The 17,271-nt window shown below is 41.0% G+C and overlaps 1 protein-coding gene across 1 annotated transcript in view; it reads right to left on the bottom strand.

Annotated features, from left to right (window-relative positions):
• Positions 1 to 2,675: 2,675 nt before the first annotated feature.
• The window catches only part of CREG2 (cellular repressor of E1A stimulated genes 2), a 35,914-nt gene continuing 21,318 nt past the window's right edge, over positions 2,676 to 17,271 (bottom strand). The window contains exons 3-4 of the mRNA XM_055329389.1: positions 10,100 to 10,213; positions 2,676 to 7,758 (exon numbers count right to left, since the gene is read on the bottom strand). Coding sequence (XP_055185364.1) covers positions 7,611 to 7,758; positions 10,100 to 10,213 — 262 coding nt within the window. The 3' untranslated portion in view covers positions 2,676 to 7,610. The remainder of the gene's footprint in view (positions 7,759 to 10,099; positions 10,214 to 17,271) is intronic.

Here is a 17,271-nt window from a genome sequence, read left to right as displayed (position 1 = left end):
CTGTGTGTGTCTCTCATGAATAAATAAAATATTAAAAAAAAAGAAAATAAGAAAATAACAGGACATAATGCCACCATCTCTTCAACCCTTATGGCGAGCCAGGGGCTGGATGATAATCTTCCTACTTTGCACATGAGGAAACCAGGATTCAAGGGATTCACTCATTTTCCAAATTCCCAAAGCTGAAAAAACCGGATTCAAGCCATGCCACTCTATTTTAGAGGCTTTGTCAGCAGTGCTTTGCAAACCACTGCTGCTCGCCTAAAACAAGACACACAGCCCTGCTCCTTTAAAAGCTCACCACTTGGGATCCCTGGGTGGCACAGCAGTTTGGCGCCTGCCTTTGGCTCAGGGCGCGATCCTGGAGACCCGGGATTGAATCCCATATTGGGTTCCCGGTGCATGGAGCCTGCTTCTCCCTCTGCCTGTGTCTCTGCCTCTCTCTCTCTCTCTGTGACTATCATAAATAAATAAAAATTAAAAGCTCACCACTTGAGGTTAGTCTCAGCAGGTTGACAAGATGACAGCGGGCACCACCCCCCCAGCCCCGGGCTCGGTGCCCCTCTTGCCCTCCTCCCTGCTCCCTGTTCACTCACTGACTCAGGCACGTGGCTCACTGTAACCATCATCTTCTGGCCACTTCCGCTGCCGCTCCCACAGCCACGGCTGGCCTTGGTGATCGCTGGTAGCTGGGCCCTGGAGAGACTAGCACCCACATCTCTCTGCTTACCTGGCCTTCCAGCTGGGCGCCTCAAATGCCCCGCCCAGAAGGAAACCTCATTTAACCTGGCGCGACGAGGCCAGCAGGGGAGGCCCTCATGCCCCTCCCCTGGTGGCCAACTGCACACCCAACGGGAAGACTCACCCGCCAAGTAGACAGCTGCTACTTCATTCTCCAGGCAGCAGGGGGAAAGGGCTGTCTCCTGGGTGCTCCAACAGCCCGGCCAGGGAGAGACTGTCACAACTCAGCTGGTGAAAAGCCACTGCAGTTCGAATCCCAGTTTCCGCCAATGAACACTGGGTTCGTAAGAGCTGCCCCATCTCCTTTTCCACCATGAAGGACCCTCCCGCTTTGTTTTGAGGGCTTGGCTAGCATTCTGCTGAGGTTTGCTCGTCCCAAGTTGCCATTCTCTGTTATTCCTGAAAAAAGCCTCTTTTTGATGGGAAAATAACTGACACTTTTCTTTTTAAAGTTAACACACTATTCTTTGCTTTCCTGGGCCCCCTGGCAGCTGGTCCAGCTTCTCCCTGCACCCACCTCTCCTGACTTCACCTCCTTTCCCCAGCGTAGTTCCCATGAGGTGGCACCTCGGCTACCCTTCAAGAACAGCTTCGGTGCTGTCCCCAGTCCCACTCTCCTCCGGGTGCTGGCTTCTACCTCGCCATCACCAGTCCTTGCTGGGCACTACATCCTGCAACCGTGGCCGTGGCCTCGGTGGGAATCCTTGCAGCAGGGGAGCCCGTTGGAAGGGAATAGGAAATTCTGAACAGAGCACTGAGCTGAAGGCTTCAGAGTTCTCTGGGATGGCAGCGAAGTTGTGGGGTCCCAGGGCTGAAGACAGTGGAGAGGCCCTGACAGTCACTGAGGAGAACGGGAAGCTGCTGGTGGGGGGAGCATGCGGACGGCCCAGCTGAGGATGTGGATCTAGGAGCTAAGGTGGGACCAATTCTGTGGCTGTGGCCTTCCTCTCTGAATGTTTGGCTGCAGGGCTGAGCAATCAGTTTATCCAGGGCAGGAGGCTGCCAGGTGGTTCCAACAGAAAATGCTGGAGATATTGGCCAAAGTGTTGGAGTGAAATTTATAGACATTAACCAGATTACCTGACTTGAAAACCTGATCGTTTACTGATTGTTTACAAAACAGAAGCTTCCTGAAGGCAGGGCCTTGCTCTGCATGTACTCCTATCCTGTCAGGGGTCACTTCTTGAGCAAGTGAACTCAGACAGTGGGCATGAAGAACCTCAGTGCTCTGGCAGCAGGACAGAGGCAGAGGGAGAGTGAGAGAGACTGAAGGACGTGTCTGATGGCCCAGTTTCAGAGATGGGTCACTTCTGGAGATGATCTGCTCAGGACACCGGAGCCTGAGGTTGAATGCAGGCAGGTGACCAATACATCTGGCTTTGTTTGGACCTCCTTGACTCTACCATGGAAAGCCCTGTGTCCTCGAGAGCCTTCAGTCCTGGGTAAATTGGCCAACTGGTTACTACATGCTGGACAAGAACATCTCTGAGAAGCCAGAATATTGGTCAGTGGTCTGTGGAAGCTGCAGGATTCCTCACTCCTGTAGGCCTGTGTCAGTTTTTGCCACACTCAATGTGGGACTCCTTGGGCATGTTTTCCCAGCAGTGAAAGGGAGCTTTTTCGTAGCACTGAACTCCAGGAATAACAAGTATGCTAAAAATGGCAAGTACTTCCAAGAGTGGAAACACCAAGGTGTGGCTACATCAGCATTTCCAAATCTGCAAATTAAGTGCATCGTGCTCAGAGCCTTAAAAAAATCCTATCAACACAGCTGCCCTGCTAATTTTTTCTCTTTCTAGTGGAAATTAAACTGCTGATTTATTATAATAGCATCTATTTTCTTAGAACTCTAATAATGTCAATTTGCAATATTACATGAAATGCCTATATATAAACATCATAATTTTAATTGAGCACAAGAATCATATCAAAAATGAAATAGTCTTTGGTTAAATAGACATATCTAGTGTTGAAAATAGATTTCACACTCCACATGCATTACATAGCATAGACAAACCATAGCTTCATTATAATTCAAATTTTCTAATAACTGACTTGCTGTTACAGCAATCAAATGTGCATCGGTAAATTATTCTAGAGAAGCTTTATTTTCAGGACCATATTTGATGGATAAATCATTAAAAATGAAATACAGACTTTCTGGAAAAATTGCAGAAATACATTTCAACTAAAAAATAACTCTCATAATGAGTTAATATATACAAGGTACATTGAAACAAGTAATATCAGAATTATCCTATGTCAACATCATGGATATGTACAGTCACTATAAATAAAACCATAGGGGTCAGGATATAGCTGTTCACAGAAACAAAAGAAGACTTCTTTCCCAGAACATTTAGGAATATTCCAGGAATGTTACTAGGAGTATAGTTCTTTCCTATAATCAGGGGAGAATCAGTATATACAGACTCAGATTCCTACAGTACCTACAGCTTACTCAACATGCTTATGTCAGAAATTTGAAGACAGCCTCCCTTTCTATGTGTCCCACATAAAATCTTATTTGAATCTGTTGAATTCTTATTAATTTGGATTCAATATTAAATTGAATACATTTAGAAAACAAATCTTCTCTTTCACAAGTGCATACATTAATGGTTAACTAAAGAAAACTAATGTCTGTTCTGCTAGATTTTGGCACATAGTTGAGTTCTTCATTTCATTAAGGACCAATGAGATAGCATAAATGCCTTAGTAGGTCTGCTAAGTCTTATATTTTGTTTGTATTAAACTTTTTACTCTGAGATAATTGCAAATTCTAAGATAACTGCAGAAATTGTAGATTCACATAGAGTTGTAGAAAATAATACAAAGAGATCGTTTGCCTTTTATCCAGTTTCCCCCAAGGGTACTATCTTGCAAAACTATTCCATACCACAACCAGGATTTTGACATTGATACAGTCAAGACACAGAATGTTTCCATTGTAAGGATCCTTCCTGGTTACTCACCTCTCTTCTCCAAACTCCTCCTTAGCAACCTCTCATCTGTTCTCCATTTCTAGAACTTTGCATTTCAAAATGTTGTATAAAAAAATGTTGTATAAATGAATTGTACAGTATGTAACCCTGTGGGATTGACTTTTCACTCAGCATAATTCTCTGGAGATTCATCCAAGTTGTTGCTTGTATGAGAGATTATTTTTATTGCTGAGTAGTATTCCAGGGCATGGATGTATCACATGTTTAACCAGCCACCCATTAAAGGACATCTGGTTGTTTACAGTTTTTGAATATTATGAATAAAGCTGCTATGAACATTCATGGACATTTTTTGTGTGTGAACATAAGTTTTCATCTCTCTGGGATAAATGCCCAACAGTGCAATTGCTAAGTGGTATGGCAGCTGCATGTTTAGTTTTATAGGAAACTGCCAAATGGTTTTGCAGAGTGGCTGTTCCATTTTACGTTCCCACCAGCTATGTATGACTGATCCAGTTTCTTTGTATCCTTGCTAATACTTGGTGTTGTTACTATATGTTAGGAATTTTGATAGGTGCATAGTGGTATCTCATTGTGGTTTTAATTTGCAATTCCCTAATGATCAATGATGTTGAATATCTTTTCATGGTCTTATTTGCCATGTGTATATCCTCTTCAGTGAAATGTTTGTATATGTTCTCCATTTTTGAATTGGATTTTTTTAAAAAAATTATTGAGTTTTGTGAGTTCTCTATATATTTCTAGGTATTAGTCATTTGTCAGATATACACTTGCAAATATTTTCTCTCAGTCTGTAGCCTGTCTTTTCATTCTTCTAACATGGTCTTTTTCAGAGCAGAAGTTTGAAACTTTGATGAAGTCATTTATCACACTTTCCTTTATGGATTGTTTATTATCTTTATAGTTTAAGATTTTATGTTTAGAAGTATGATCCATTTTGAGTTAATTTTTACATAAGGTATGGGGTTTAGGCTGAGGTTTCTATTTGCCTGTGGATATCCCATTGCTTTAACATATTTGCTGAAAAGACTATCCTCCCTCCATTGAATTACTTTTGCATCTTTATATAAAACCCAGCCGAATATATTTGTGTGGGTCTATTTCCAGATTTTCTATTCTGTTCTGTTGATCTATGTATCTGTGCCTCCAGCAATAAAAGCCATACTGTCTTGATTACTGTAGTTACATATAAATTTTTATATTGAATAGAGTGATTTCTCCTACTTATTTTTCTTTTACAAGACTGTTTTAGCTATTCCAAGGCCTATGTCTTGGAATTCCTGGAATAAACTTGAATATGTCTACAAACTTTGCTGGGATTTTGACAGAAATTGCATTAAACGATAGCTAAATCTGGAGAGAACCGACATCCTTGCTATTTTGTGTCTTCCAATCCATGAACATGGTATATCTCTTCATTTATTTAGGTCTTTGATTTCTTTCATTAACATCTTTTAATTTTTAACATATAGATCTTGTACATGTTTTGATAAATTTATACCTATTTATTTCTTTGGAGTTATTATAAATGGCATTGTGCTTTTAATTTTGGTCTCCACTTTGTTCATTGTTAGTGTTTAGAAATGTGATTAAATTTTGTGTGCTGATCTTGTATCCTGAAACCTTGTTGAATCCACTAGTTCTGGAAATTTTGTTTTGTTTTTTTTTTTAGTAGATTCTTTGGAATTTGCTATGTAGACAATCCTGTCATTTGTAAACAGAGATATTTCTTTCCAATCATATGCATTTAATTTTTTTTTCTTGTTTATTGCCATGTGTGGAACTTCCAGGACAGCCTTTAACATTTTCATCAATGTAAATATCCAGAGATTTGCAGAAACATACTGTCCTGATGGGGCCCATCATTCTCAAACAGATGTATCTTCAACACTCTTATCATCCAACCTGTTTAGACTTCATTCCCTATAATTTGGATAAATAACTGATAACATTCAGCAGTGGTTTTTAATGGCACCCACAACTGCAAAGCCTCTTGAAGCTAGCAGAGAGGCCATTAATGAGCTAAGTGGAACCTCCTTATAAAAGCAAACTTAGCATAGGAACATTATTCGTAAGACAGAACTAGGAGGTAGTGATGCTCAAAGAATTAAGGTATGAGGTTGACTTATGGAGTATGTGGTTTATCCTTCCAGTTTTCCCCTCTTACCTCTAAATTGAAGGTAGCCATAATTTTTAACTTGGAAATAAAAAGTACCATCAAAGTTACCTTATTCTTATATATTAGAAATTGCTATTGTTAGGAATCCTTTCAGTAATTGGCTTTTGACAAAGAATTCCATGCATCTTTCTATGCTTTTAGTAATAGGCACTTAAAATATATTTTGACATCTCAAACTCTATTCATGTCTTAATTTTTTAAATAAAAGTATAACCATCAATAACATTTTACTTATTTAAAAAGTGTATATTTCCTATAGTTTTGTGTTTTTATGTTATACAACATACCTAACCCACCAAAGAGGGTTCATAGCCATTATAAAAAGACAGAAAACTGGGTACTACTAGATCTTTATAGAGGTCAATGTAAGAGGTCTTGGATGTATACACATAGGCCCTCTATAGGCCTTAGATGTGTGCTCAGGTACTACGTAGTTTCTTGCAAAACCAGGAGCTCCTGCATATAATTTGTAGAAAATTTTAATCTGTAGTAACAATAAAACTTCAGAGACTTTTTTTTTGTTTTTGTTTTTGTTATTTTGTTAGTTAACCATGGCAAATCAGCCACAGACAGGTTAATCCTCACTTTACTGATTTTGCTGATTCAATGACCACCCCTGCATTTCAATAACACTCTTGTCTTGTTCTTAAGGTTGGAAATCATCTAAGTACCACTTCACCAGAAGCAGTAGCTTCTGGAGTCAGACCATGGGACGCTGACTTAGCCTGTCTGAGCCTCAATTTTCTCGTCTGTAAGTGGCAATGATGATATGACTCTCACTGGTTGTAAGGCTTACATGAGATGATCCTGCCAAGGGCCTGGTCCAAGGCTGGGCAGGGAGTGTGCCTTCAATTACTGACTTCCTGGATTCCTCCTCTTGTATATTGTCCTTGCTTCCTTCTCTACTTCCCCCATGCCCTTCTCCTCTCTACACACCACAGAATGAGATGCTTCTTATTTTGGATGCCACTCCTCATGCCTAAGGGAAGGGAACCATCTGACAGAAGCATTAGCAGTTGGGATCTGGGGAGTTTGGTGCTGAAGCTGTCCTGCCTCAAGAATGAATTACCAAGGCCTGCTCACCAGAATGGGGCTGCACGCAGGACTCTGTGTTCTCATGCAGTTTGTCATGTTACAGTGGGACAAAGCCTTCCTAAGTGCCTAATACATTCTAGCAAATGTGACTTCATAATGCATCTGCAGTCCAGTAAGTAGCATGATGAGTGTTCCATAGACAAGCAGCCCTGCGTGCTCACCCCAAACACAAGACTGTAGCCATGTGAGGCATATCTAGTTCCTTTGTGGTTGCGGTGAGCTTCAAATCCAGACTGCTTTGGGCACAGCAAGCAATGAAAATATGCTCACAATACAATGCAATCACATTGCACATTTTTTTTTTTTTTTTGTCCTAAGCAATGGAACAGCAACTGTCTCAACAGGTCACTTTGACAACCAACGATGATTCCCAAGTCAGTGAGACTGGGTTGAGTACGATACAGAGGCTAAATATGTGAGTGCCTGTGGGAACTGGGGGTTTGCAAACGAGCACTCTAATCTCCAGCCTGGCACAGGGTTCCCTGGTCACCCTCCCTCGTTCTGCCATGATGATGACGGGGCGGCTGTGAAGCCTGCAACCAGACAGACAGCAGATCAGTCGCCGTCTGGCAGCGTGACTTCAAAGGTTTTCATTTCCTGCAAACCCCAAGGACTTTCTTCTTACTGCATCAGGCCTTTCTTGGGACTGCTCTGAAGTATTCATCCCTCGAAATGTCAGATACTCCTCCATACCATTTCTGAAGCCAGACATGTTCTATCCTCATCTTCATAAAGAACCACTCATACTGACGAGGCCACTTCCTCATAACGGGGTGTCTGTAGAAATAAAGGAGAGGTCACGAGAGAGCCACTCTCATCAGCGGGTGCGCCCTCCCCGGGCAGCGGTCCAGACTACTAGCATCGGCCAGGTGAGGCAGGCCTCCAGAACCCAGGCCTCGTTTGGGTGGATCCAGAGGCAGAAGCCAGGGAGCCAGGGATGGGGGCTGGGACATCCCAGGAAGGCAGGAAACTGTACCTCCACCGAGGGGCAAACCAGTCTTGTCCCAGGCTCCTTGGTTCCAATCCCAGGCTGACTGCTGATGAGCTATGATGCTTCATGGGCCGTTTGGCCTCTCAAACCCTGCTCTTCTTACCCATCATGTGGGATGATGGTCAGTGCTCAGATCATGGGGTTGTGCAGAGAGCAAACAACTCTGCACATGTGAAGCACCTGCACAGACCAAGTGCTCAGTGAATGCTGGTTACTGTTACCAGGAAACACAAAGACAGGCTTGATGCATCAAAAGAATTGTGAGCCCATGAAATGAATCTGTTCATGGGAAGATCTCCATTCCTGCCAGAGGCTTAGAACTGTTGAACCAAGTAGAGAGTTAGCCAGAATGGACAGGGAACGTTGCACTCCACCTTCACTGACTTGCTTTCTCACTCACGTGTAACCCTACACACACACATGATTCGTAAGGGCAGGGGCTTGGCTCACTTCTTTAAAATTTCATAAAATTAAAAAATTATATTCATATCAAATAATGTTAGAAACAAAATTCAAAGACCAAAGGCAGGCTGGGAAGGATGTCTGTGACAATGTAGATGCAGTAACAGGCTCATGGCCTCTTATAAGAGACAATTTGTTTTGAAATAACTGTAAACGCACAGAGAAGTTGAAAGTACATTACAATGAACTGGGTTTTTCCCCCAAACCACTTGAAATTAAATTGCTGATGTGATGGGCCAACACTCCAAATGTTTGCGCAGCCAAGATAATAAAAGGATTGTCATTATTTTAAGCCAACACCTTTTGTACTTGGAACTGGAACACACTTTGGCACTGGCAGGTGTGGGGCAGGTGTAGCAAATCCTAATCCAGGGGGCACCGGCCTTGCATGCAGGCAACCAGGGGCAGGTGGCAGGAACTTGAGGAGACTCACAGTGGGGGCTTAAAAGAAGCTAAAGATGAAATTAGTCGAAGTGGGAGATAAAGGGACCCATGTAACATAGTGGTGAAAAATTTGGCAACACCATGCCTGCGTGATGCAGACGGCAGGAAATGAATTTAACGAACCCAACGGTCTCCCTGAGATTTTGGCCTCTTCTCACTGCCTATCATAACACAAAAGAGGAGTGTTTAGAAGTAAAGAGGACAGCTGGGCTTGAAAGTATATCACGCATGCGGGCACACACACCCTCTCTGTTCTTCTCTCAGTCTATGTTCAGAAAACCCTGCGTTCGTGTTATGTATCTGATCACGATACGATTCAGGAGTTCGTTCCAATTTTCTCTGTGGATGTGAAACTCTTTTCCACTGCATTGAGAAGCCAGGGTTCCCCTCTCCTACTACTTATTTGATGCTTCTCCTGTATGCTTCACCTCCTGAAGTGTCACCCACACCGCTTCTCCACTTGCTTTCATATTACTCTAACTTAGACAAAGTATTAATCTGCCTGTTTCACCTGCAACTCTGGGAGGGTACCTGCCACTCCCTGGCCCGGCTCTGACCAAGGCCACCCCCCTGACCCATGGAGACAGACTCCACACCCGAGCGACCACCCCTCCATGCACACACCCTCCTCACGTTTTCATAAGCCCTTGACCTCTCACCATCTCTAACCTCCTGCTCACTGGGAACCCCTACAGCAGTGATTCTTAAACTTCAGCATTCATGCTAATTTCCTGGAATGTGCTTTTAAAATTTAGATTGAATCTTCTCTCCAGAGAATCTGACTCAGTCAGTGGGTGGGTTGGGTGGGTGGGGGCAGAAAGCCTGCCGCCGCCAGCATCTTCATGAGTCAGACGGAGGCATCACAGGACCACACTGGAGAGGCGCTCTTTCACCTCTGCACTGTGCTTTGCTTAGCGTGGCCCTTTGACAATGTTTGTTGGGTTGATTTCTCTACAAAGTCCAGGTATTTCCATTTCAAGGCAGGGTGTTGTGGATGGTTGCAAGGGCGCAAGGAAGAGTGCCTCAATTGGGATGCTGTGTAGCCTCTGCTGCCACCTGGAGCAGCCAAGACAGCCAGCGTGAGGTTGGCAGTGCTGCCACCCGAGGGCCACTCAGACCATTACTGTCATTTGCTTCAAAGGCAACAAATAGCACAGTCCTCACCTCTGTTTTTTATTGAGGTTTATTTTGGGGCAAATCAACTTGAAAGCATATACAAACCTTGAAAACATGGCCTGCTTGGCAAATTCTACTTCTTCTGGAGGCACTGCAATCATCTGGCCGGTGAGCGTCAACCGGGCACATCGGGGGTCTTCCGGGTCAACGATATTTTTTCTGCATTCAGAGAACGTTTTTCACATATTAAAATGATAGAACATTGACCTGAAATACTGAGGATTTTATTAAAAATTAAAAATAGCAGCCACACAGCTGGTTGTATCATTCAGGTTTTTACACTGTCCATAATCACTTTAAAAATACTTTGGCACAGGCTATGTGGGAGGTGTGCGTGGGTAAGTTACACATTGGCCTGCACCCCCGGGGCAGCAGAGAACCCCCAAAGGACCTTAGTCAAGGGAGCACGTGCCAGCTTGACCTCTGCAAGACTGCAGTCGGGAGCCGCTGTCCTGAATCATGTTGCTGCTCTGCACAACTCTAGGGGGTGCCACTCACTTAAAGACTGTATGAAAGGTGCTCCTGAAGTAGTGCGGTGCACCTGCCTGGATCCAGGGTGACTGAGACAAGGGTCTTCAGACGTCACTATCAGAACGTGGAGGCTCCTCCCTCAGCGTAAGGGACATTGGAAATAATGAGAACGTTATTGTGACTATATCTGTGACTGCTTGCTAGAAGTGCTTCCACGGTGGCAGACTTCTTCTAAGACCTGCTTTCACTGAAAGAGTCACCTGGCAGTAAGGGTGTATTCTGTATTCGGGACACCACTCTACTTCTGTAATATAATATACGGTATGATATGATATAATATAATTCTCCTAGTTAAAAATTCTCATTAGGATTGCCTGATAAAATATTGCATGACACATAGTTATGTGGGAAACATATTTGTTGTTTATCTCTTTTAATTTTTATAGCTTTACTGATATATATAGTATATATATTTACATAAAATTCACCCTTTTGAAGTGCACAGTTGAGAGTTTTTAGGATATTCAGAGTAGTGCAACCAAAACCATAATCTAATTTTAGAACATTTTCATCACCCCCCACAAAAACCCCTGTGCCTGTTGGGGGCACATTCCTTATTCCTGACCCTTCACTCCATCCACCCCATCCCGAGCGACCTCTGATCTACTGTCCCACCTCTATAGACGTGCCTGTTGGGTCGATCCGGATGGAGTCATACCACATATGGTCTTTGGCGACTATCTTCTCTCACTTAGCATAGTGACTTCAAAGTTTATCCATGTTGTAGCCTGAATCAGAACTTCATTTTTTTTTTAATTTTTTTTACTGCTGAATGTTATTTGATTGTATGGAGAGACCACCTTGTGCTTATCCATTCATCAGCTGATAGGCATGTGGGTTATTCCCACTTTCTGGTCCTTACAAATAATGCTGCCCTTGGCCCTTACAAATGATGTTTTTGTGTGGACATGTTTTTCAGTGGTGGAACTGTTAGAAAGGGAATTGCCGGATCCTATGGCAATTCTACGTTTAACTTTTGGAAGAATAGCTGAATTGTTTTCCAAAGCAGCTGTACTATATTACATCCCCACCAGCAGTGTGTGAGGCCAGTTCCTCCACATCTTTGACAACACTGTTTTAGTGAGTCTAGCCAGCTTAGTGAGTGTGAAGTGGTACCTCACTGGGTTTTATTTGCATTTCCCCCTAATGACATTGCCCACCTTTTCATGTGCTCATTGGCCATGTATCTATCTTTGGAGAAATGTTGCTCAAATCTTTCCCCATTTTAATTTCGACTTGATGTATGTAAATATAATTTAAAATTTTTTCATCAAGTCCAAATTACCTATTTTGCTTTTGTTTCCATTTATGTTTTTTTTTAAATCTCCCACCAAACTAGGGCAAAGGCTATTTATCAAAATCCTACACATATGTTATATTTCATGGATCATGACAAGCGTGTCCATATTACTAGATATTGTGGCTTCTATAGTAAGACAAGAAATAGAAATTTGTATAAAGATTGGGAAATAATAAACAAACGTGTAGTTATTTGCAAATAACATGACTGTATACAAAGGAAAATGCAAGAAAATCCACACTAGGAACATCAGTATTGAGAAGAAAGCTCAGCAAGATTGTTGAGTTTAGGAATAAGATTATGAAACAATTGCATTGCTACTTATAAGCAAAAAATCATTTTTAAATACTAAAAAGTATACAAGATGGTTAAAAAAACCTATAAAATACTAGAAATAAATGTAACAAATATTGTGTAATACCTTGGTGGAAAAAACTGTGACTTTATTGAAATACATAAATGGCCTAAGCAAAGGAAGAGTTATCCCATACACATGAATGGGGAAGCCCAATTTAATGGAGCTGTCAATTTTCCCAGAATTAATCTTTTTCTAAAAAGATTTCATTTATTTATTTGAGTGAGAGAGAAAGAGAACAAAAAAGGGAGGAAAGGGAGAAGCAGGCTCCCCACTGAGGAGGGAGGCCCATGTGGGGCTGGATCCCAGGACCCTGAGGTCATGACCTGAGCTGAAGGCAGATGCTTAACTGACTGAGCCACCCAGGTGCCCCTCAAAATTAATCTTTATAGATAACATAATTTCAATTCAAATTCTGGTATTTTTTAAAGATTTTATGTCTAAGTAATCTCTACACCCAACATGGAGCTCAAACTCACAGCCCCAAGATCAAGAGTCACATGTTCTGCTGACTGCGTCAACCAGGCACCCCAAATTCTGGTATTTTTAAAGTAGAACTAAGCAAGCTGAATCTAAGCTTCACATGGAATAACAAAAGTCTGAGAATAGTCAAAACCATGATAAAGAAGAGCAATATGGTGGGAGGCCTTCCTCTACCAGATAGCAAACCCTGATGTAGAAGAACCATATTAATAAGGCAATGGGTATTGGTGTAAGGATAAAGCAAGGGAACAGACTGGAAGACCCAGAAATAGATCCATGCTTACACAATCCTTGACATACACCAAAGACTGAATTAGAAATTAGCAGGCAAGGTTCTAATTATTCAATAAATGGTGCTGAAAAAAATGGCTATCTGTATGGGAAAAGAAATCTAAAAATAAATCCCTATATCACACCCCGTACAAGTAAATTCTACATTGAATTAATGAAATTAATGATTTAAATGTATAAAGCAAAGCCTTAATACTTTTAGGACAAAATCTTTATGACTTCAGGGTTGGAAAGAATTTCTTAAGCAACACACAAAATGCACAAACCACAAAGGTAGATGAATATGACTTATTAAAATGTCAATTCTTCTTTAATAAAATATTTCATAAGTCAGCTATGGGTGAAGTCTGTTAATTTCCATCATGATTTCTTATTCTCTCAGTGAGCGTGGTAGGCAGAATTCTGGGATGGCCTTCATCATCTCCACCCCCTACTGCTCCACCCTCTATAATCCTTCTCCCAGAACGTGGGAGCGTGGGAGCCGGCTCTCGCTTTTAACCAACAGAATATGGCAAAGGTCACAGGATGTTAATCCCATGCTTATAAGATGTCACAGGCAGTGAGAAAGACTTAGGGACTGTGGAAGAGACAGACTGTCTTACCCTTCCTGCTGGTCTGGAAGAGGTCAGGTGCTGTGAGGTGACCTGTCCTGGCAGTGGAGGGAACAGTGGTGGCCTCCGGGAGCTGAGGCCCCAGTCCTACAACCACAAGGAAGTGAACTGTTCCACCAGGAACAACACTCATGGGAGCTAGAAAGAGGACCAGAGCTCCAGAAAAGGAAGGATGCAGCCCCACTGACATCTTGCTTGCAGCTTCAGGAGACTCTGAGCAGAGGACTCAGTTAAGCCATGCCCAGAACCCTGACCCACAGAAACTGTGAGATAACCAATGTGTGCTATTCCAAGCCTCCATGTTTGTGTTAGTTTGTTACATAGCACAGAGAGTGAATACAGTGGGTCTGTTCAAATTGTAATTTTCAGCTGATAATTCTTTTTCCAGTCCCATTGTTTGTTACTGATTTCCAACTTAATTACATTTTGGTCAGAAAGTTATCCATATGGTATCTTTTGTTTGGTATTTGTTGAAATCAGCCTTGAAGCCTTGTGGTCAACTGCTTTATGCCTGAATAGAATGGGCTTTCTCTAACTGTTCAGTGAAGGTTCTACAAATGACCATTACGGCAAGCTTCTGAAATGTCTTCAAATCTCTTATATCTTTGCTATTTTTGTTGTTGTTGTTTGCTTGCTCTATCAATTACTAAAAGGTGTGTGAAATACTTTAAGGGCCCAATGTCTGGATCTCCATCCTTACACACATGCACACATGCACGCACTCACTTCTCTTCCTCCTAAAGTAGTTATATCATAATTTTTATTTTTATTCATATAAATATTGTGTTTACAGTGAACACAGCATTTACATAAGCCACTATGAATAAAGTTTTTATTCAATCTTTTGTTTTCATTTGGAATTAGTAATAACTTCCCCTTTTTCTTTCTTTTTTAATTTTATGTTAGCATTCTACAAAGTTACCATTTATTCATTCCCAAACTTCCTTTTAGCACAATCAAATATCAGATATATTCTATTATACTCAAAAGAACTGAAAACATGGGATGCCTGGGTGGCTCAGTGGTTGAGCATCTACCTTCAGCTCCGGGCATGATCCCAGGATCCAGGATCCGGTCCCACATAGGGCTCCCTGTGGGCAGCCTGCTTCTCCCTCTGCCTATGTCTCTGCCTCTCTCTCTGTGTCTCTCATGAATAAATAAATCTTAAAAAAAAAAGAACTGAAAACATAAGTTCATACAAAAACTTGTAATAGATGTTGCTAGCAGCGTTATTTATAATAGCCCTAAAGTAGAAATAAACCAAATGGCATCAAATAGACAGAATGTGGGATAAGTCATTCAGTGGAATATTATTCAGCTTTAAAAAGGAATGAAGTACTAGGGTGTCTGACTGGCTTAGTTGGTAGAGCAAGCAACTCTTGATCTTGGGGTTGTAAGTTCAATCCTCACATTGAGTGCAGACATTACTTAAAAAAAAATCTTTATAAAATCTCTCTCACTTCTAAAAAAATGAAGTACTGATCGTATGGGTAAACTCTGAAGATACTTCAAGGTGTGTATGTGTAATATAGATACATAACTCATATATATATGCGTATATATGTGCAGAATATGCAAATTCATAGAGACAGAAAGGAGATTAGTGGCTGTAAGGGCTGGAAGAAGAGGAAATGGGAAGAGAAAGCAAATACACATGGGGTTTATTTTGAGGGAAATGAAAATATTTTGAAACTAGGTAGTGGTGATAGATGCACAAACTTGTGAATTTACTAAAAGTCAGGGAACATCACATTTTAAAAGGTGAATTTTATGGTATCTGAACTCTATCTCAATTAAGAAAAAAGCCGTATTCCACTGAGTTCATATTTTTCTTCTTGGGAATCATCTGCTGGCTCGCACCTGTACAGTACAGGTACTTTCATGCTTGTTGCATGACCATAATCAGGGGAACTCGCTTTATCAATGAGAAATTTCCCTGGTCCTGTGTAGGATCATTTCTTTCCTTTTTCTTTCTTCTCATTTTGGTATAATGATTCTGCCCAAAATATGTACGTTTTCTGAGAAGAACTACATTGGAAGTAAAATTGAGGTTTTGTTTATTTGAGAATGTGATTAGTTTATTCTGATTTCTTTTTTTTTTCTTTTATTTATTTTTTTCTTTTATTTTTTTAAGTAAACTCTACACCTAATGTGGGGCTCAAACCTACCACCCCAAGATCAAGAGTAGCATGCTCCACTGACTGAGCCAGCCATGTGCCCCTAGTTTACTCTCATTCTTGATTGATAGTTTGGCCGAGTAGTAAATGGTATATTTAATGCTATACTAAATGCTGTAGTAAATCCATCATTCTGGGTACCTGGTGAATAGTTTTAAATCTGGAGACTCACGTCTTTTGGTTCTGAAGAATTTTTCTTCAATTATATCTGATAATTTTTTCTTCTATTTTCTCAACTCATCTTTCCTGGAATTCTTTTATTTTAACTGCTGGACCTTTTGGATTAGTCCTTTAATTTTCTTGTTGTTCTTCTCATATGTTTCATCTATTTCCTTTTATTCCACTTTTTGGAAGATTACGTCAAATCTACCTTCTAATATTTCAGTTGAGTTTTTTTATTTCTGTTATCATATTTTTAATCTTTAAGAGCTTTGTTTTTTGGTTAAAGCTCATTCTTCTGCTATATATTATCTTCTGTCCGGAAAAAATGTTTCTTTCTTTTTGTATTGTTTTAATTTTCCCTACTTCTTTTTATCTGTTCATTTTGCATGGTAGAGATTTTCCTCAAATGTTTTCCTTGACTGTTTATATTTAAAATGTGGTACCTCACAGCCAACTGAAAATTCTGACTGCATAGGTATGGCTTTCCGACTAGTGGACTTTACTCTAAGGTGATCAGCTTTGATGGTTTTGCTGAGGGATTCCCTAACTTTTAGTATCTCTGTGTTTGTGTGTGTGTGTATGTGTTTCTCTTGGGCTGTTCAGTAACCCTGGGGAAATCCTCAAAGGATTCTCAGACAAAGCTTTGTTAAAGATGAGCTCAGTCCATAATTCACAGGAATAAGCAAGAGTCAGTAGAAACATAAATAGTAGAATAGATGCCCAAGATACACTTAACTGATTTATAAGATAAGGATATCTAGGGCAGCCTGGGTGGCTCAGCGTTTTAGCACCACCTTCGGGCTGGGGCCTGATCCTGGAGACCCGGGATCGAGTCCCGTATCAGGCTCCCTGCATGGAGCCTGCTTCTCCCTCTGCCTGTGTCTCTGCCTCTCTCTCTCTCTCTCTCTGTGTGTGTGTCTCTCATGAATAAATAAATTTTTAAAAAATCTTTAAAAAATAAGATAGGGATATCTAAAATTAATAAGATATCCCAATCTTTAATTGAAAGTGTAGCTCTTTGGAGGTCTGATTTTATATAGGGACCTTATTTCTAACTCATCACCTGACCAGCCCAAGCTATTGTTTCTTCTTTCTTGTTGCATTAAAACCTAAGCCTTTATTTTTCCCAGACTAGTATACCCCACTAGAAAAGTTCTGGTTCTGGGGTTTTTTTCATCTTCATTTTTAACCCCTGGGGATTTCTTTTTGTTTCTTATGAGTATGCATTTAAAAGACTGTTTTTCTTCCTACTGTTTTTTAGATTAATGAAGTCTGCAGTTGTATTTTATTTTATTTTTTTAAAGATT

Source organism: Nyctereutes procyonoides, unplaced genomic scaffold (assembly GCF_905146905.1).
Source record: "Nyctereutes procyonoides isolate TBG_1078 unplaced genomic scaffold, NYPRO_anot_genome, whole genome shotgun sequence".
NCBI classification, from domain to species: domain Eukaryota; kingdom Metazoa; phylum Chordata; class Mammalia; order Carnivora; family Canidae; genus Nyctereutes; species Nyctereutes procyonoides.
The sequence above is the reverse complement of the archived record's forward strand: the minus strand, read 5'-3'. Positions and strand labels throughout refer to the sequence as shown.